This window comes from Camarhynchus parvulus, chromosome Z (genome assembly GCF_901933205.1).
Source record: "Camarhynchus parvulus chromosome Z, STF_HiC, whole genome shotgun sequence".
Taxonomy (NCBI): Eukaryota; Metazoa; Chordata; class Aves; order Passeriformes; family Thraupidae; genus Camarhynchus; species Camarhynchus parvulus.
In genome coordinates, this window is record NC_044601.1 from 32,539,897 (window position 1) to 32,560,635 (window position 20,739).

Below are 20,739 nucleotides of genomic sequence, written 5' to 3' on the forward strand. Positions count from 1 at the left end.
TTTCTTCTTCAAAAATACCACACTGACTTATTGATGATCCTGTACATTCAGCCATTGTTTTCACAGTGTTAGTTTGCTGCCTAATGGTCTAGTTGGTAGAGATGGTTGTTAGCTTTTCAGCTTCACATGCATACATGCTTTTGGTTGGTTTTGACATGAATCTGTAGGTTCCTAATTAGGGTGGAAAGTGTGGAGAAATGTGTCTTAAACATTCAATGCACAAAGGCAAATGCAAGGGATACTCTTGCCCTTACAGCCCCCTTATGTAGAGTTTGATGCAAGATGCTACAAACTTTTTAGGCAATTTTGATGGGTCACTATTGGGAACTGAGACACATCACTCAGACCACAGCTTGTCTTGAGACACATTCAGATGTTCTGTCTACGAGACTATTTTGGAAGTAGAACAGCATGTATGTGGGAGGACAGAAAACTACCTCTACAGGGTGATAATTCCTATTTTGAGCAAGTACCTAGCCCTTCCTGTGTGTTAGTGTCTGGAGGATCAGATGGGTGCCAAAGCAGAGGGAGTCTTGCTGCTGGTATTTTTTAAGAGCAGATACAAAAAGTATGAAAGGTCAAAGAAGGAAAATAAAGGGAAGGGTTTCAGTTTCTCCTCTGACCATCCAGATTCTCCATCTTGAAATTGTTGACTATCTTGACTTTGATTAAATCCTTCCCTTAGCTTTCTGCCTTGGGATTTTTTTTTTTTAATCTTTGGCCTGCAACTGCTTTTGAAGTTTCAGCTGAGTTTTTGAATACCAAGCTAGCAAATGGCTCTGTTTCATACAGTTCTATCATTGAAATGTCCTCAGGGACGCTTATCTTTATTGGTAAAAAGAATCCAAAGTGAATTTGCAGATTAAGAGTTTGCTTTTTGCATTGGGTAATCATGAAATTATCACTAGAATAAGTGGTAACAGAAGTTCTCCAAAAAAGGCTTGATTGAGGGTTATTTCTGAAACATCAAACACAATAGATGTGAGAACCTATAGTCTGATAGTTCTTATTTAATTAAAATAAATCCATATCGTATCTGTATTATCAGTGTCTTGATAGTGCACCCACATAGTGTGAAAGCAAAATATAGTGAAAACAAATAGAGCAGAGGAAAACCAGGAGCATATTCCTTATTTGCATTTGCCCTGTCTATCATAAGAGTAGCAGTTGGATGGCTTTACTTTAGCAGTTGGATGGGGTTTATTTTGCTTTAGGAGAGTTTGAGGTTTGGATTTGTTTAGAATGGACAGATGTATTAGCACTAGATCTCCTAGTGTTGCAAAGGGTTAGATGATGTTAAAAGTTATTGTATTTCATTATGTTCTAACTACCATACTGTTACTTAAAAGGCACACTTGCAAAGAAGTATCAGAGAGTGAATTGTTTCTTATTGTATTTGATGCCTATGTAGTGACTGAGGTAGAAGTCAAAATTCATCCTCTTGTTGTGCAGACAAGTATTAAAAGCTGTGTAACTTTCTAGTGTTTATGAATACACAGTCATCTTTTTGCTTTTAAAAAAGAAAGCTTTTTGGAGGCAATGTTAGGTGATTATTCTCTGACCACAGAAACCCATTCTGCAAGTCAACTCTTTATAGCGTGCAGATGGATAATTTAGTTCTCTACTCACCAGGGAGAGTTTCTGTGTAGGGAGTTAGCAAGTAAGTTTATTAAATCTCAAATAAGGCTGTGGAGAGGAATTAAATCTTCTTTAGTTAGCATTTGCCTAGAGAGATAGGCCTGTTTTGTGACTGTATTCATTTAAGGAAAGTGGAAAGCTATTTTTTGGCTTGGCAAGGTTGCTGAGCCTACCAGCCAACAGTAAGCATTGCTGACTCTACGAAGGCAAGCCTAGCAGGTGAACGGGGCCTGCTGAAGCCACAGGTATTCCTGCCATAACCCACTGAAATGTGGAGTGTTACTAATACTTTGTTCTATACAATCTCCACTCCTTTTAATTTAATTTTTTAATAGTCTGAAATTAGAGAAGAAATTGATACAAGACTGGAAAATTAATCTTGGAAGCTCTGTATCGGTTGAGGTGCCAAAGCATGGTACATGGTTTTGTTTTTTCCTCATTATGTATCAAGCCAAAATAATATGTCATGAAAAATAATTGTGTCTTGAAGAATAAGGAGAAATTGCGACAAATTTGAACAAAACTTCCTCTTCTACAGATAGTTAAAATGAAAGACTAGATAATCTTGATTAAAAAAAGGAAGGTACATCACTTGGCATTTTATATATCGAACACTTCATATTGATTTGGATCTGGTTGGAAACACATTGCACAAAATCAGACTAGATAGATCAGATCAACATGTTATTTCCTTTCTAATGTATTGTACTGTGCCCTGTACTTTTGGGACACAGATAAATATGGAATGATATAAAAAATGTGTTTAGATGTATGATATATTAATATAACTTAAGCAACTCATAAATATGCTATGTGCAGTGTATTTTTACTGCATATGGAATAAATAAAAACGATATGTATAAAACAGTTACTAAAAATTACTCATAACATTTGAGTAAATGCTAAAAAGTTGGCAGTAGGAAAGTTATCCTTCCCTTGTGATAGCTTGATGATATTAGCGAGTATTAATTTTTAAAAAGTTCTCCTCAATCCAAACATAACTATATCTGTGTTAGTTTTAGAGGAGAGTGATTAAAACAAGGATTTACTACTTGTGACTTACATACCAAATTTTGTTATTCTCAAAGTGAGGTGCAAAGATCCAGCCCGTCCCTACCACTGAGTTTTTGCTCATGTAGACATTGGGGACAGTGGGTATTCTGTTGTCTGGTTTCTAACAGTCTAGTTTACTGAGATCCTAAGGTATAAATAGCCAGGACATCATATAGCTGGATAAAGAACATTTCTCTGTGGAAGAGTTGGCACTTTTTCTTGTTTTGTAAAGTAGGATAAATTAAATGGGTAAGCAATAGGAGAAAGATGCCATATGTGTGAATTTTAATAAAGAAGCATTGTTTTCAGTGATTTTGTATTCACAATATGGCCATAATACATCATCCCCCCTGAATTTCTTCAGTTTCCACCATGGACTTTAGTGCACATTCCTCATCTGCACCTGCAGTACACCTTTCATTTGAGGACTGCCTGCTGCAGGTAGAATCCACACAGACTTTTGTGTTGTAGGATTCTTTGGAATGCTGTTGTCGCTTATGTTTCACTTAGACTTGGATTTCTGATATGTCTGTCACAGCCATCTCAAAATATCTGGGGTAGAATTAGCAGAATGTGCTCTTCTGGAGCTTAACAGATTGCTTTGCTTTTGATACCCACCAAATGTAGGCTGGCACTTGACTTTGGAATATCTTTGTATGAAACTTCATACAAAAGTTGACTTCACTTGCATCTTCAGCTTTGTTATAAATGATCAAATCGAGAGCTAAATTTATAAGAAAATTTAGCAATTATTTATTAAATTGTCAGTGAAACAGAATTTCGATTGGAAAAAAACCCACCACATCCAAGGGCAGCGTCGAGCCCGGGTTCGACGGTGGGTGAGCACAGATCTGACTTCCGGGAGTCAGAGTCTCCCCGTTCACACCGACTGCTTTGCGCAGTGAGTTCTTATACAGTTTATTCTGCCTGAGGCAGAGATGACCGAGTGTTCCTTTGTGTCCCTTCACATGCAGAACCGAGGCCATACATGTGCAGGGTTAGACAAAAGTCCAATCCAGGTGCCTAGATGTTGTCAGAGCACTCCGGAGAAGTCGGCATTCACATGTAACAGGGAGGTGCTGGGGGTCAGTGTGGTGGATGCGATTGAGGTGCAGATCGCTCTTGAGTGGCCCGGACATTCCGGGGAAGTCAGAGATCATGGCCCAGGAAGGTTCCATTCATACATTCTGACATCAAAGACTTGATATTATCTTAACGTTGTCCGGGAGCTAATTGAATGAAAATAAGACTGCTCCGGGCCAGGGGTGGTCAAAGACATAGCTTGGATTTTACAGTATTTTATACATTAATAGCATGAATTATCTCTACCATATACTACAGCTTCTAGCAGGATAGTAATTGCCAACCTCCCAAGATCTAAATGACATCACTTAATTTTTTTTTAATATGTTTGAGACCTTGGTGTCACTCTGTGTCCTAACTGTTTGGTTTTGGTTTTTTGTGGTTTTTTTTTTTGGTTTTTGTTGTTGTTGTTGTTTTTGAGAGGACCTCTCATGAAGGTGTTGCCATCACTTACAAAAGGGCTTGAGCTAAAGAAGCACAGCCTGAGCTCTGGACGAAATCTGGAGATAGTGAAAAAAGATAACGTCTTCCTGGAAAGCCAAAAATACAGGGGAGTAGAAAGTAAATTTTACATACTTCTGGACCCATCAGTATGTTTAAAGAAACAAATTACAGTTTAGAATTTCTTGCCACAAAAAGTCTTTGGAACTGTGAAAAACAGGATTTCAGTGAAATGTTTGTGGCTTTGCTGAAGCCCAGGTTGAATACATGGTATAATTAGTTTAACATTTTAGGCAAAAGTTTAAAATTGTTTAAAGTTTCAAGAAACTTGCAGGCTTAAAATATTTTGTGTGATGCATTTCTAATCTTGTATTTCGAAGCAAATGCTACTGTGTGGGTGCAAAGCATCACTTTCACGCTAAGAATAGAAAAGATCAATTTTTACTTCATTTCTATGGTAACTGAATTGTGATCCTGTTTCATTGCATCTAGTACACATTCAGAACAGGGCTTCTTAGGTGGATCTTCACACTATTTCCATTCCTCTCAAGACATTTAACACACAAGCCTGCATCTCTTCTGCTTCAATTTCAAGATCAGTTTTTCTTTTCATGGTGTAAAGATTGCGTGGTATCTACTTTGCAATCCAAATTCTTCAGCTTTCTGTCAAGGGAACAAACTGAGTAAAGCCATTAATGATGGCACTTCATGGTATACTTCCAGGATCCTTTTACAGGTCTTTTCCTCTCATCTCATCTGCCTGGAGGCAGGCAACCCTGTCACTCCTTGCCCTCCTAGTAAAAGGGGATGTGCTTTGGCACAAGGCAAAGGGGGAAAAATATTGTAATACAGATTTTAAATGTTTTTTGTCCACTGATACCGAGTGTTTTAGCAACTTGACCTAAACTGTAAGAAAAGATAACAGTCAAGTTAGCTAATCATAATATGAACCTTCTTCTGTTTCCCTCCTGCTAGGAAAAAAATCCACAGGGAATGCAAATAGGGGACACAGGACTCATTGTAGTTAGGCTGACATTTAGTTAGGTTGTGGCATTTATTTCTTTAGTCAGAAACATCTTGAAAACAAAGCTTTAGGTGGTACAAATACTCAGGGGTGTGTATGTTGAAGTTCTTTGCACTAGTGTCATAAACATTCATTTGTTTTATAGATGACCTTTAGTCACATTTCATGACTACTTATTACTAAATCAGTGGTGTGTAAATGTATTCTAGGGGTAATTAATTATGGTATGATGTCAGACAATTTGAGGTATGTGGGTGAAGCCTAGTGCCATTAAATTTTGCTGAGCCCTGTCAGTATTTTTTATTTATTTTTTAACATGAAGTATTTTATGTGTCTTTCCCTCCTGAAAGTAATGGTGATTATCTCAGCTGATCAGCCACAGCTTCTGTGGCCCTGGAGAAGACAGGGGCCCCTTCCCAAGCAGTGCACTTTTAACTCCCAGAACACAAAGTGAGTCCTTCACCACAACAAATCAGTCATGTAAAAAGGCTTGTGAGCTGCACAAGGAGAGAGCATGGAAAACCACAGATGGTAGAGGGAAATCAGCATAACTATGTTTAATTTCTTCCTAAGTAGGAGATGAATATGCTGCTTCTTTGAAATTCAGTTTGCTGAAAAAAATCGATCTCCTGTGTTAATTCTTACATTAGCATACATACATTGTTATGCATGTATTATTACAGATACAAGGCCCCCAAAAATACAACCTCAGAATAAAATCCTGGCAAAGCTAATATTTCTGGTGTCCTCTGTAAAAGCTTTTTTTTAACCTTTTCAAGCATGTTCCCCTACTGCTTTCTCCTGTGTTACACTCCTCGTAAAGAGATTATTTTTTGCAGTGCTCCCAATGTCTTTACACATTCTAATTGGTCCGTTTGGTTGTGGCTGAGACCATGTCTACAGGAACAGCACATTCTAGTAGGATCAGCTGTGTAGGATAGCAGAACAGTTGCTGCTGGGGAGTCATGATGTGTATTACATGTCTTGTGATCTACTGCAGCCTGGCTCACCTGGTTCATTTGCCTCAATGTCTGATAGCAGTGGGAGAACATCAGTTAGTCTTCAAGTTCAGCTACATTTTAAAAAAAGTGTAATTTTTGCACTCCATTAGGGTTAGTCTAAAATTAAAATTGAATCATGATAAGTGAGAAGTGGTAAAGTTGCTTCAAAAGCATTCTCAGGATCCAAGCTAAAACAGTAATGTAATTGGAAGATGGGTACGCCTGCAGGAAAAAAAAAAAGTAAATCAATTTTTTATTCACTTTCACAGTGATCTATTTTGTGGCACTGCATTTAAATACTGTTCCACAGCTTCATGGAACTCACATCAGTGGGCACATGTCAGGCAGATGTAGCAGGCTGGTGGCCTCTGAAAAGGAACTTAGTTAAGATAAGAGACGTGGTTTGTTGGCAGTGCAGTTTAAGTAGTGGTTACTGGTTGACTACCTGATGATTAGTGGAGAAACATTTATAGTCATTCACAAGATCCAGCACTTGTTAATGGCATGCCAGTGATCTTAACAAGTTAGGGAGTAAAATAAATTACTTTGAACAGAAAAAAAAAAAATTAAATTGTCTTAAAAACTCATGAACAAGATAAGAAAAGTCTAAAGTCTTTGAGTTTGTCTATATCTTCTCTGCATCAAAAATCTATTAAAATGAATTATGGACGTATTGTGTAGATACATACATTTGGTTGCTGTTTTTTTAAAAGAGGGAGGGGGCAACTGCTACAGGCATTAAATAATTTTAAGTGTTTTAATTTAAGCAATGTATTTTTATACAGCTGTCTAGATCATGTGTCAGCATTACAGGATATTACAGTAGAGGATGGTGTAATACAATTTTTTTACAGCTGGAATATTTTATTTGATCAATTGATTGATTCCAATTCCAAAATTCTTTGGAATTAGAGAAAACTAGTAGTTTTAGCTTAGATCAGATCATTGTATTTAGCTGTTCCCTCAGAATTTTATGTGTTCCTCCTCATCCCAGCTATTCATAGCATGCAAGAAGGTACTGAAACCTACTGAAATCTCCTTTTGTAATAGGGAAAAGGAGCAGGACAGGACTAAATGTGTTCTGTACTTGCTGGCTAAACCTTATGATGTATTCTCATAGGTATGGGCTCTGATTCATAAAGATTTCATCTGTAGCTATTGAAATAGTAGTTAGCCCACTCGAGGCATGTACCCTCCTGCCTTGAGTCTGTGTGGTCTTACAACCTCATAGCCAATTAGAAATAGAGATCATTAAAAACAAGACCAAATGAACTTTAAGGTAATAGGAAGGTTTCACTTGAGGTCAAGTTTTTAGCTCTTAAAGTCTACTTTGTACAACATACCTTAAAGTGAGATATTGGAATTGTGAACTTTTTTTTTCTAAATGCAGGCATTTTTCAGAGTATGGGCATATGGTGACTACACACTGCACGAATTGCTCCGTGTAAGCTCCTGGCTGTGGCCTAAGAAATGAGGATAGGGTTTTCTTGTTTTTATCCTTTAAATGCAATGCTTAGCTGGAGGCAGGCAACCAAAGCAGCTTTAATTAGAGAAATTCTTTACTGCCTCTAATTTTTTTACTTCCATGTTATTAGATTACTGAAAAATGAAGCTGTGACTCTGAAAATTGGGAAGCAGAGTTTAAGCAATTTTTGCTTTCTGTCGCATGGTATAGGAATCAGAAGAGTCCCTGAGCTGGCATTTTGCCTTAGTACTGCACTGCACCCCTTCAGCTCACAGTCGAGAATCATGCATACTGGAAGTGATCTTAAGTGTATGTGTTCAGAGTTCAGTAAAGATACATCTGTGACTAGCCTTGATCAAACTCAAGGCACTGTTCTGGACATTGCCATGAAGTATATTGCAAACAGTAATATCAGGGCATGCAGATAAGAAATTCTGTAAGTTTGTGGCTTCATAGACTATTCTAACACACTTTAATCATTAATTCTTGTTTTGAATTACTCAAATTTGATCTGTCCCACCATGATTTAAATACAAATATAGGCAGAAGTTACTGTATGAAACATTGCAAATACTGGTTAATAAATGTGGAATTTATTAGGGTTATTAAGAAATGTTTTGTTGGCCTAAATGCTGGGAGTGGTATCCATGCTTGTTGGTACACACCCTCCAAGTAAAAAGGACAGTAATACCAGTGAGTTGGTTAACCTCAGAATTTGGTCTCTGTTTTTTGACTCTGTTAAAGTACCTTACAGTATATGCAATATCCTTCCTATAGATGGTTAACTTCTGCCTTTATGACATGTACAGTTTTTGCCTTTTCAGTGAATTTCAGATATTTTCTTTACCTTTCTTTCAGAAAAGACGACGGCGGATTGATCGAAGCATGATTGGGGAGCCGACAAACTTTGTTCACACAGCTCATGTAGGATCTGGAGACCTGTTCAGTGGAATGAATTCAGTAAGCATGAGTGGATGAACATCATTTCATATTAGACAGAATACAGGAGCACTGTATTTGTATGTTGTAGCTGAAGCAAGGAGTCTTTCAGCTATAAGAAAGCATCGGTATGAAACTGAAGAATGACCTTATAGCATTTTAATTCCAAGTCCTAAACACTAGCATTCAAGAATACGGATTATTTTTTAATTCCTATATTTACTGATAACACATTTTAGATGCTGTATAAATTATATAGAATACTTTATAACTAAAAATCCTCTCTGATTATATGTATGAACCAAAACAGATGTATACTTGAAAATATATTCAGGTATTATATAGAAAAATCCAAGTGTCTTATAGTTAACTAGATTTCTTACCTTAAATGCCTCAAGCTGTTTTAAATATACTTCATGTAGAACTCTAACTTACCTCAGTTTATGGTGCAAACAAATTCATGTTTGGGTGCTCTTGCTGAGCTTTTTCTATATTCTGTAGCCCTCTTTGCAGTGTGAATTATTTCAAGAGCAAACAGTGTCACAGTAAGATTTTGTGGGTTCCTGTAGAAGATGGCCACAATAAATATTTTTGGCTGTCTGAAAGTGAAAAAACAGAAGCTAAGATAAATAATGAAAATGAGCTTATGGAAAGAGGTGTATGTTTTACAGCTTCAAATTTCTGTGAAATATCAATCTGTCTCTAAGGTCAATAATATAAAATATAGAAAATGGTTGTATGTAGATGAAAAGTACTTCTTGACTTTATTAATAGTCATTAAAGGAAAACATATTTGGAGATGACAAAGACTTGTTGACAAAGAGGAAAAATCTCTCTGTCAGAAATATCAGAATGGAAAGCGGAGCTAAAAAAGCTTAAATGTAAGCAAGGGAAGTAATTTTTATCTTCAGCTAGTTTAAGTTGGTGTTACTGAGATCACACAAAAATTTTTTCTAACTTGGCATGTAATGAGGAAGGATATAGCTAGAAAATTCAACATCATAAAATATTTTTCAAAAACAACATAGTGGGCTGGAAATGATTTTTAGTAAAACCTCTGTAAGCAAGTTAAATGGCCAAACACAAATTCCACTTGATACAATTTAGTTAAAGCTGATTCCTTATTTAATGGGATATGTTACATTAATATTTAAAGCCATTATAAATTGAAAAAAACAATTACTGAAAAAGCAAAAGCCACACTTTAAAAAAGTAATCAAACAAGCTGGTCGCATAGTCTATTATTTTGCTTTCACAATACATGGTGAAATTTCTTTCCTCTGATGCTTCATATTCTTCAGTTCAGTCTTTGATTTCATGTATTTCATGTAGTTTTCAATTGTTTTCTTTCTCAAGATCTGTCTGTACTGTTTCCTAATTGTAAAAGGGAGGGTAAAAAAAAGGAAATAGGTAAATTTAATGAGATGCATAAGCAACACAACAGTTTGCATGTCCCTTAATGGGTACAATCCTCTTTCCTTTCCAAAATCTTTAAGATCCTTAAGTCCCATCTAAATTAGACATAAGAGAGAAGAACCTTGCTCTTGCATATCATCAGAGAAAGGCAATGGCATCTTTGGGAAAGAAAAAAACCAAAAATTACATCTCACAGTGCTTGTTCTTACTGCTCAGCCTCAAAAGGAGGGTGCTTCAGAAAGAATGCCACCGTAAAAGCCTACAAATGTAGGACCTTTTTTGCATAGCAATTTTAAAATTGTATGTCTCCTACAAAAGTTTTCATATACAAAATAGCTACTGAAATGTTAATGCAGACTAGTTCCATTTGTTGCATTCTCTGTTTTAAGGGCAGTAGTCTCTGAATTTAAGACTGATACTTCCTTATCCAGGTACTCATGTGTGACTCATGAAATTAGTCTAACTTTTAGAAATACTCTTGAAAACCTATACTTCAGTCCAGCAATTTGTGTTGATTTGCTGCTCTCCAAAATTTTCAAGTCTTGTAAGCAAGTTTTTAGGTGGAAAGGTGATATGGCCTGCAGATTTTTGTAGGTTTTTTTATGCCGGATTCAGCGTTCATTCAGATAAAATTACCAGCATCCTATATTCACTCTTGTGAATACATTTATGTGTAGATTCATTATTTTCTGAGGAAAAAACTTGAATTGAGACTTTGTTTTTTTCCATGGGCAGCAAAAGATGCTTAGTGAAGAAGATGAGTGGTGTGGTAGAATATGAAAGTTCTTAAATACGTCCCCATGCACTTCAGCACACTCTTTTACTGAGTTTGTAGTCTTTGATGTCAGATGCCCTAGAAAATTGGCCCTGAACACTTTTCCCTGAAGAAAAATAAGATTATAGTATTGCATTGCTGCAGCTGTATCACTTATTTCAGCAAAAGGCCAAAGTATAAAATGGTTTTACATTGCACTTCTTAAATACATAAAAAAACCACAATCCTTTGCATAGCATTGCAGTATGCCATTGAGGATACAGATCAAAAAAACAGGCTCTTTTATCGCATAGGTTTGACAAACTGCATGGAAGAATGAGTTTGCTGATGCATTCTGTACATGTGCTTGTGTTTTGTTTGCTGTGGAAAAGAAAATATATTTCTTTCATCTTTGTAGACAGAGAATATCATGCAAGCTGCTTGGAAATTTCTCCTGTGCTGTTTTAACACAGCACAGTGATATTCCAGTAGTGTTTTTAGGTCTCTGTGAAGGAGGAGCATAGATGAAATAATTGCAAGTGGTGCCCTGCAGGCATAGCTTTGAATGAATGTTATTTTCCACTCTTTGTGTAGTTGTTATGTATGCTCTGGGATGCAGAGAAGAAAGGGCCAAACCTTTAAGATTCAAGTTGTCTTCCTGCAGGCACTTGGACATTATTATTTTGACTCATGCAACACAACCAGGAAAGAACTATGGGTTTCCTTTTCTGTTTGTTGATAGAGCCAGTGAAAGTCATAGCAGGATGTGCATGTGTTCAAACATGGGGCATGAAAAGGGGGGCACGAAGATTTATATGCATCAGACTAAAAATACCTTCAAATAAGCTGTGTTCAGGAAAGTTCACATTTACTGTGGTTTAAAAAGTAGATATCCTCCATTTAAAGGATCAGTATCAATTAAGGCAAGCATTGTATGTTGTCACATAAATAGATAAATCAAAAATGTTCCACAAACCAAAAGTTCCATTTTTGGATTTAGGAAATTCTAGTTTGGCCCCGTTTTAATGATCTGAATTAGCCATACAGATATTTGCAGGTTGGATATTATACCTTTAATATAATGATGTTTACTTAGTGATAAATGTGTGATTCATTATACCTACCTGAGAACATTTTCCATATAACAAGATAAATTTTAGTTTGTCAGGTGGCGTCAAGGCCAGTAAAAGATTTGATTTTTCAATTTTTTATTAATCAAGTGGGTCAGTGAAACCATGAATCAGCCAGTTTTCTTTAGGACAGAGGAAAAACTTTTGCCTCAGCACCACTTCTTTGATCTTTTTTGCTGAGCTACATGCTGAAGTTAAAATTTCAGCAAGCTTTGGATGCACGTGTCCTTGTGCAAAAGTAATATAGCTTTACTGGTAACAAAGGAGAGCTTGGAAACCAAACCTAGAGAAAAAATAAAATTAAAAGCAAGAAGATGCTACAACTCATTGTTCTTCATCTTTCTTCTACCCCTCTTTTCCCTTCTATCCCCAGGTCAGCTCAATTCAGAATCAGATGCAATCCAAGGGAGGCTATGGAGGTGGCATATCTGCAAATGTTCAAATGCAACTCGTAGATACAAAGGCAGGATAACCTTGGGGATAACTTTCCTGTAAGTATTTCATTCTACTTCTTAGGTGCTGTCAGAGCAGTATGAAAAACAATCATACTGCTTCATAATTATCTCCCTATAAAAATCTGTGTCCTTATGATGACCAATTTTTAAATCCATTTCTGATTTAAAAATTAGCTATCTTGTAAGAATATCACTTTTTCACAGAATGGAGTGCAGATTGTTCTGACTGTGTCAGTCTGACCTTAAGCATGTTTTAACTAAAGGTGATCTCATAGGTCAATCTTTGCAGGCAAAGTTATTTGTAAAACAAATCTCATAAGAAGTTTGTGATGTGATTATGGTACCACTTCTGCAGTGCTTCCATAAGATGTATGGTGTTAAGTCAATGTATAGCAGTATTGCAGTTGGAAAATGGTCAGAATGCTCAAAAATTGGTTTAATGCATGTTTTCTGTTTTTTAGGTTTATGTGAGTTCCTGTATCTTCTTTCCTGTGTCCTCTCTTTTGCCTTGGTGACTGCTTTCTGTGCTCATGACAAGAGAAGTGATGGTTCATTGTTCACCCTTCGTGATTAGTCCAGTGAAAAGTTGCTGTTCTGCTCTGATGATGCCACTTATCAGATTGGTCCGACTGTGCCTTTCAGTGGCATGCACGCATTGGCCTCTACCAGTATCATGGATGTAGAGCTGTTTAGGATTGGTTGTCACTTTTCAGTTGTTCTAAGGCACATTAAAGCGCCAATCTTAGCTTTCCTCATTCCTCAGAAATACTAATGTGCAACATTCTGTTGCTTTTTAGTCTTTTAATCTCTTCTCCAGTCAAATAGTTTAGAAATGAATGAGTTTCCACTAGTGTCTTCAATTACCTAATGTTCACTGAATTTTTGAAAGGTCTGAGACCTGCAAGCACAAATAATTACTTCATACAAAATAACAGAGTAGATGACCGCATGCTTTGTGGGGTTGCTTTTTATGGTGGCCTGCTTGGTGCTAAAAGAAAAAAAAATTGCTTACTGCAGATGTGAAAAATTTTGCTGTGGCACCAAGTCATGCCTGTTTCTGAAAAAGGACTTGTAACTTAGCTGCTTCAGTCATGTCTTTATTTTAGTTTTTATCCAATTGGTCTTGAAATAATAAAGAGAGAGCTTGCATTCATGAGGCATTTGTTGTAAATGTTCAGTATATTTATTTTGAAAGAGCTGACCTTGAGACTGTAAACCAGTGTAGTACCGTATCTAAGTGTTGTGGAATCACTTTAGTCTATTTACACAGAAGAGCAACATGTTTGGCTGCTTCTTTTTCTGTCTACAATTAATTTCAACCTGTACAGTCATTTCCAGTAGCAGCATGTCAGACTGCCTGCAATATTGGCTGAAAAGTTTAGTAGACCTTTCTAAGTGGTTGGCAGTATCTGTGTACTAAATATTTAGGGCCATGGAAGTTGCTAAGAGCGACATACTAATCTGGCAGAACAGGTGCCAATGAAAACAACATACAGGGTGACTTTTTACTAAGTCAGTAAAATGCCTTTTGCTCAGGTTCCAAAGCATGTTTCTTTCACATGTTGTGAAACTGCATTTTAATATTGCACTGTTTTCAGATTATCTCTATAAATGGTCCCTTTTTTGCTTCTTGCTGGTGGTTTTAGAGAAGTCAATTATTTGAGGCCTGGTTACATTAGATTTTTATGAGGGAAAAAGACCCAAACCATCTAAACAAATAAGGCATAACTGATCCTAATCAAATCCATTTCTATGTGCAAATACGCATGTAGACTACTCATAAATGATTCTTTATTCTCTTTCTATTCTTTCCCTGATTTCACATTGCAACAGCTGGTAATTTAAATATCTATGAGTCTACCTAAGCTTCTCTCTCTGTTTGTAAACAACACATAAATACACAGCTATGGAGGTAGTTTGCCTTCCCTAGGTTGTATTTCAGTGGTAGATGTCACTTATCTGGTTGAATAGTTCAAAGTAGGTTGAATAGTGTTCACTGGTAAAGATTCTGATTCCTGATGAGATGTTCAATTGTCTGGATGCATAAGTACATGGCGGTGCAGTGATACATATATTTTTTTAGGGGTTAGCATTTCCAATGCCACTTAACAATGACTCTTAAATATACTACAAAACTATTACAAAATTATTTGATCTTCGTTATTGGTAATAGCAGCTTAAATTTGCTTGCCAAAACTATCTTGCACTTGCCAAAATGTTTTCAGCTCAATAGCCAGGAAAAAAATTGACATATTTTTATAACAGACATACTTTTTTTGTACATTGTGTTCATTCTTGAATAAAGTCAGTTCAGTGTTGGCTTGTAGATATTAAAAGGAAAGTATTGACTTTGATTCAATAAATGTTTTCTTTCAGTTGGTGGCCTACCCTTTTTCCTTTCCATAAATTATATTTGCATTAGAAAAACACTTGCATCTTACAGACAGATTTGTGGTGAAAAAAGTAACCTATTAGTGTCAATAAATAAATTGCAGGCTTGAGTTTTTTTCGTTGCACTTGACCCTTCTGTTGCCTGTAATTTTATCAGTATTATTGTCACGTTGATTTAACATGTATGCCAGGGGCTTCTGCAAGGAAGGGAGAGTGTCCTAAAAATACTTTGGAAATCTTTCCTTTTGACTGCAACTCATATGTGTGTTACTTTCCTGATTGTGCTGCAGGTTACTGTGGTGATCAGTAAAAGACTTGTCACCATAATATGCCCATCTTCATTTAAAGTACCTGCAAGGCACAGTATTGCCTACTATTTGGGTCAGTTAATTTTTATATTTGACACTCTGAACGTTTATTCCTTAAACACTAACGTACTACTTTAAATTTCATGCTAAATTCTTATGAAGACTGATAATGAATTCTTTAGCTCATGCCAAGTCCATTAAATTGCCAGTTGAGGGGGAAAAAAGCAGCTAGAAGGAAATAAGGTTTTAAAGTAAAATAAAGATGGAGATAAATACATGTTATACCAGTCAGCTAAAGAGTTCTTTTTTTTAATGCTGAGGTTATAGACACTTAAAACTGTCTACAAAGGTATATTTTGAAGACCAAATGTTCCACTGTATATGCATTTTCAGTGTGTGACATTAAAGGTTCTGCCAGTAATTAGTAGGAGTACTTCAAAAGCACACCCATGAAACTGATTTGGACTGGTCCCATCTGCTTACCCTTACAGTCCATGCTAGCCCTGACACTGATTTGGCAGCTAACTCGTGGATGCTGACCTCTAGGAAAGGTTGTATGACCACATTGGTTAGTTTGAACCTGGATCAGTTTCCTAATGCTTCTTCAGAGTAAGCATGGGAGCATGGGAGTGAGTGTCATGGGATCAGAGCTAATCTGTTACAGGGAACATTGATAATTTGGCCATGGAAAAACATCAAGCTTTTTCTGTAAGAAATCACCCAAAACAACAAACGCAAAAAACAACAGCAATCCAACAAGAAACAAAACAGAAGATAAAACCAACGCAAACAACCCAAACAAAACCACAAAGAAAGAAAACCGAAAGGAAAACCCAGCCAAAACAGAAAATTCAGGCTTTGCAGCATCTATTGGAAAGACTAATTCCACATTTTCAAAGCTCTTTTTCCATGCACTGTGCTCACCAGCTTTGTCCAGAGTATTCTTCTTGGTTTGGGGGCACAGAGCATGTTGAACATGTGAAAAGAACAACCCCATCATCACCAAGAGTCAGCCATCCTCATGCAGTGTGATTCATTTCTGCTATCAGTGGTAATTCCATCTATCAGCACTGCACAAGAAATCACTTTCTACTTTCACACAAGACAAGAGAAATTTTAAGTTCAGATTTGAAGCAAGTTTTCTATTAAGCCTGGAAAACTCAAAGTGCTGGTTGAGTTGGCAATAAATTGATGAGTACCAAACTTGCTTCCTTCAATATGATGCAGATGGTCTATTTATGAAATAACTAAGTTGTCATGCTCCATTCATTTGTAGCTATTTCAGCATTTGTGTGAGCTTATAGCATTCATTGTCTATAAACAAGTTCATGGTTTGTCAGGGGTGTTCAAGAAATTTGGTAGTGCGTTTTTATATACAAGATAGTAACAGAGCCTATCAGCAGAAACCAACAGTAGTGTGTTACGTTTGGCTTATCAGTTCTTCCAAGTGAACTGAATGTCACTAAGCAGTAAGAGAGCTTTACATATTGATGTCAGCATTCTAGGAGTACTAGTCTTATACCAGTGTCCTGCATGTCAGGGTCCTCAGCATATCCCTGTTTCCCAGGAGTATGCTTTGTATACTATGCCTTCAGTTCCAGGAAGGGGTTGTTGGCTTTCAGTTTTTTAAATCCCTCATCAGTCTTTGTAGGTCTTAATTGATTTGAAATAATCTGCCAGGCAAAATAAATGTATATCAAATTTGTGCCCTTCCTGCTGGGAAGCTCCAGGTGAATGACTCCAGTTGATGGAGCAGTGGTGTGAGGAACTCTAATGCACCATGGAGGAGGCTAGGTTTATCTTTTGCACCTGCTGTCACTCACCGTGATCCCTCATCCAATGTGTGTGGTTGGCTGTTGTTGCACAAGGCCAGTTCTTAAAACATTGCCTCAAGGAGGAAAATGAGTACTGCTTGAAATTGATTTTGAAGTCCTCAGCTTTCTTGAAATGTGGTATCTCTAGGGAAATGGCTAATCTGAAACAGTTTTCCTTAGGAAATCATCTTTACACTCTCAATAAAACTTTCAAATAGCCATACATCTTGGAAAAGAGTACTATTTCAAAGTGGTTGATGCTAATGGACATTCTGGCACTCCACAGATTTTTTTACTTGTCAAAATTCCACCTTCTGGAACATTAAAAATAATCTCATGTATGGTATATGCATTAAGCAGTAGAGTAATGCATTGATATGGGGGTATTACGCAGCATTTCATTTCACATTTATAATGAAGAGAAACATTTCCAAGGGTGGAAATAAGGAATAAAAAAATCACATTTCAGTAAGCAGTATTGGGTTTGGAGGGATGGAGGACAACAGGGAGGGCAGATGAGTGAGTGAAAAGAAAGAAGATTAAGTGGAGGGGAAGGCTAAACTTTGATAGATGACCAAGCACTGTATGTATTCCCCACGGCATCCTTTTTGAGAAGGAGCTATTGGCAACAGCCACAAAAACCAGAGCCCAGTGCCACGAGGTTTATTCATTTTTCACTGTTTTAGGTAGTAGGTTCCAAGACAATTACTCTAAGTTGCAGTGCTTCTTTGGTTTCCAGCTGGCATAATCAGGATCTGTCAGAATGGGCAGTAGAGCAGCCCAGGGCAACAGGGCCGTGTGGTGAACGGAGCTGGGAAATGAGACTCTTTTTGACAATTTTCAAAGTCTGTATTAAATGTAAACTATTTTTCTTACTTTGAACATACATAGGATGGTGAATAGATGGCCAAGTAGCTTCATGTCTCTTTAAAAACTTACTCAGAAGTCTGTTTCCAGACTCATTTACTGGAGCTGGACAAAATCAAGATGATACTTGGACTTACTGCTGTAGATTCAAGTCCCACTAGAACCACCCGCTTCTATCTGCTTACATCTAACTGCAATTGCACAGATGCTGTTTTCCTCAGAGACTGCCAAAATGCACCCAGCCGAGTCCATGGAAGGGAATTAAATTGCCATGCCATGATTTTATTTAAGAGCTTCTTTGCTTATTCTCTGAATCACAACCAGAGCACTGGAAATACATGACAGAAGGAAATACTGTGGCTAAAACAGCAGCTTTATAAAACCTTGAACTGTGAAGTTATATGAAGATGACTGCTTGCTAAAACAATTTTAAGTAGGATTTTCAGCCTCTTACAACACACTTGCATATCCTCATAGAGCAAAATTAAAGCTTTCTGATCTGTGTTGGTGCAATGGCCCATACTGTCTGCCATGTATGTGCCGTAAGGAGACATAGTAATTCTGTCTCTAAGAGTGCCTAGCAATTTCTGAGAGCACAAGGCACTTCTCAGCTGCTGTCTGAGAGTCCTTCTTTTTGGAGCAGCACTTCAAACATCCCTCCCACAGCAATGTGAAGGCCAGCACAGCACTGATAGGATGGACATGGTATCCTAAGCTGAAGTGCCGAAGCCATTTGGTGCAAGGAACTTGCAGCAATTTTTGTGTGTGCTTGCAACAAAAATCAGGGTAAAGCCTGATGCAAGTGCCATGCCCTCAGCTCAGTGGGCCTGCAGAGTTGGCCAACACGTGCCACTACAGCAGCTGCCCTGCGCAAGGGGCAGCTGAGGCAGCCCAGACTTGCCCAGCCTCCCCACACACTAAGTGAGGCATTTATGTCACATTCCTGGGCTGCACTGCTGTCTTTCCATGTGCAAATTTGCACAGTACTGCACTAAGAAAATCCTTTTCAAATCACATTTTCTAAGAAAGGGCACTTGGTTAATGCTGTGAAGAAAGTCAGATCTTCCTGCTCCCTGCCCCCATATACCAGGGTTATGCCAGCAGAGTCAGTTCATGGAAGGGCTATTGGAGCTGTCTATTATCAGTACAATAATCAGAGCTGTCACTGCTTGGAAAACTCTGATCAAGTATGTGCAGCTGCTCATTTGAATAGCTTTCTCACTGAGGAAAGCTATCCACACCTATGATGAAAAGTTCTCCAGGGAACAGACATGCCTTCTAAATTTAAGCTCTTTAAGTAAGAAATTTCCACAGCCCTATCCAACAAACATGCCACAGGGCCCATAACCTTTCCCTGCCCTGCGCCATTATTTGCAATATAGATGTTTACATTACAATATGTTTAAAAATTTTAATAAATATTTAGGTAATTAGAAAGTGGGCACTGACCTTTGTGGATGGGCAACTGCTTTAGATTCCCTATTGTCTCAGGCTAAACCCAGTTTCACAGCACACTGAACTATTTCCCAGTTGAGAAATGTACAGTCCAGTCCTCTGACCATGAATGAACTGCAAATGAAAATGTTTTTTTCTAATCAGACCAAGAGAATCCAGAATCAGAGGGGTGCAAAGAGTTTAGAGAATTTTTACAGAACTAAGAATACTTTTTCGCGGTTCAAGATTTCAGTGCTTTGCCTTTTCCTCTTAGAACCTTTTGCCCAAATTTCAGGTACATCACATCATCTGTTTTTATTCCTTCACTGTGTACTGCTTAAGGTTTTGGGGCTCCTCAGAACTATTTCTAAAAACTATATGTGCTGTTGCTGCTTCTTGTTTCGCACCTGAGAAATGTCTTAATTCTCCCACCATAAATGGCATCATAGCCATTGGTATCTCAATGGATTGTCAGGAATATGCAGCCAGAGCTAATGAATTTAAGTGAGACTTGAAACAGCAAACATAGGAACACTGCCCCTAAGTATCTACAATGCTCCTCAACCAGTAGAATCAGCAGTGGTTTGAACTTTGTTTGGGGGTTAAAACCTTCTAAAGGGTAGCAGCGCTGCTTTTGTAACACTGCATCGAATGACTGGCATCCCATGCCTTACCCTCACTTCATCAGTAGTACTTATTGTAAGGTTACTTCAGAGCTTCCTAGTGAGGTGCACAAGCACACAGGGCATAATAGACACTTTGAAAAACTCATCTATTTTTTTAGTAATAATTATATAAAACCAGCCGTTTTTCCATAAACTAATTGCCTTGTCCCTTGTCTGTGTTCTGTAGTCAGAAAGGTAAGACTCCTGCAGGAGAAGCAGGGTAACAAGAGAGTTTTCTGCTGCTTCAAGCAATTACCATGACATAAGAAAAAAATAGATCCTCTGAGAAAAGTAAAAAGAGTCACAGTATTCTTGTCAAAAAGCCTCATTTGTTGTAATAAAAAGATTTATATGAACAAGGACTGCAGGAACTAAGCCAGGATAGGACAACTTTTCTTACCAGAGGTCACTGGAACTTACATTTATTTTGTTCATTTATGTCAGTAAGAACACTTAGAATCATCTGGTGAAAAAAGAAAGAAACTTCCACTTCTAATACAGCTTCAGATACAGCTTTTAGTGACATCTGTCTCAATTATTCATTTGCTGGGACACAGGAACGAGATCTGTCCTCTGCCAAGCTTCTGCAGAGACAATCCTGTTACTGACATCTTGACACAATGAAAGAAACACCAAAACATAGGGGGTAAGTCTCAGGAACTTACGCAGGTAGATGGGATACTTCATTTTTCTATACTGGAAACTTCTGGTTCCTATAAGCAATACATCCAGGGAGAGAGGGAAGAAGAGCGGGAGGGTGGCTGTCACAGTCGTGACTGCTGCAACTGAGAGCTCTGTCCACAAGGGCTGCTCATCTGGCCTTTTGCTCATATGTCACAGTATATCAGCAACTCTTTGCAA

The 20,739-nt window shown here is 37.6% G+C and overlaps 1 protein-coding gene across 1 annotated transcript in view; it reads left to right on the forward strand.

Moving 5' to 3' along the window:
* Nucleotides 1–14,784, forward strand: part of CDC42SE2 (CDC42 small effector 2) — an 83,122-nt gene extending 68,338 nt beyond the window's left edge. The window contains exons 5-7 of the mRNA XM_030969337.1: nt 8,564–8,665; nt 12,318–12,435; nt 12,861–14,784. Coding sequence (XP_030825197.1) covers nt 8,564–8,665; nt 12,318–12,416 — 201 coding nt within the window. The 3' untranslated portion in view covers nt 12,417–12,435; nt 12,861–14,784. The remainder of the gene's footprint in view (nt 1–8,563; nt 8,666–12,317; nt 12,436–12,860) is intronic.
* Nucleotides 14,785–20,739: the final 5,955 nt, after the last annotated feature.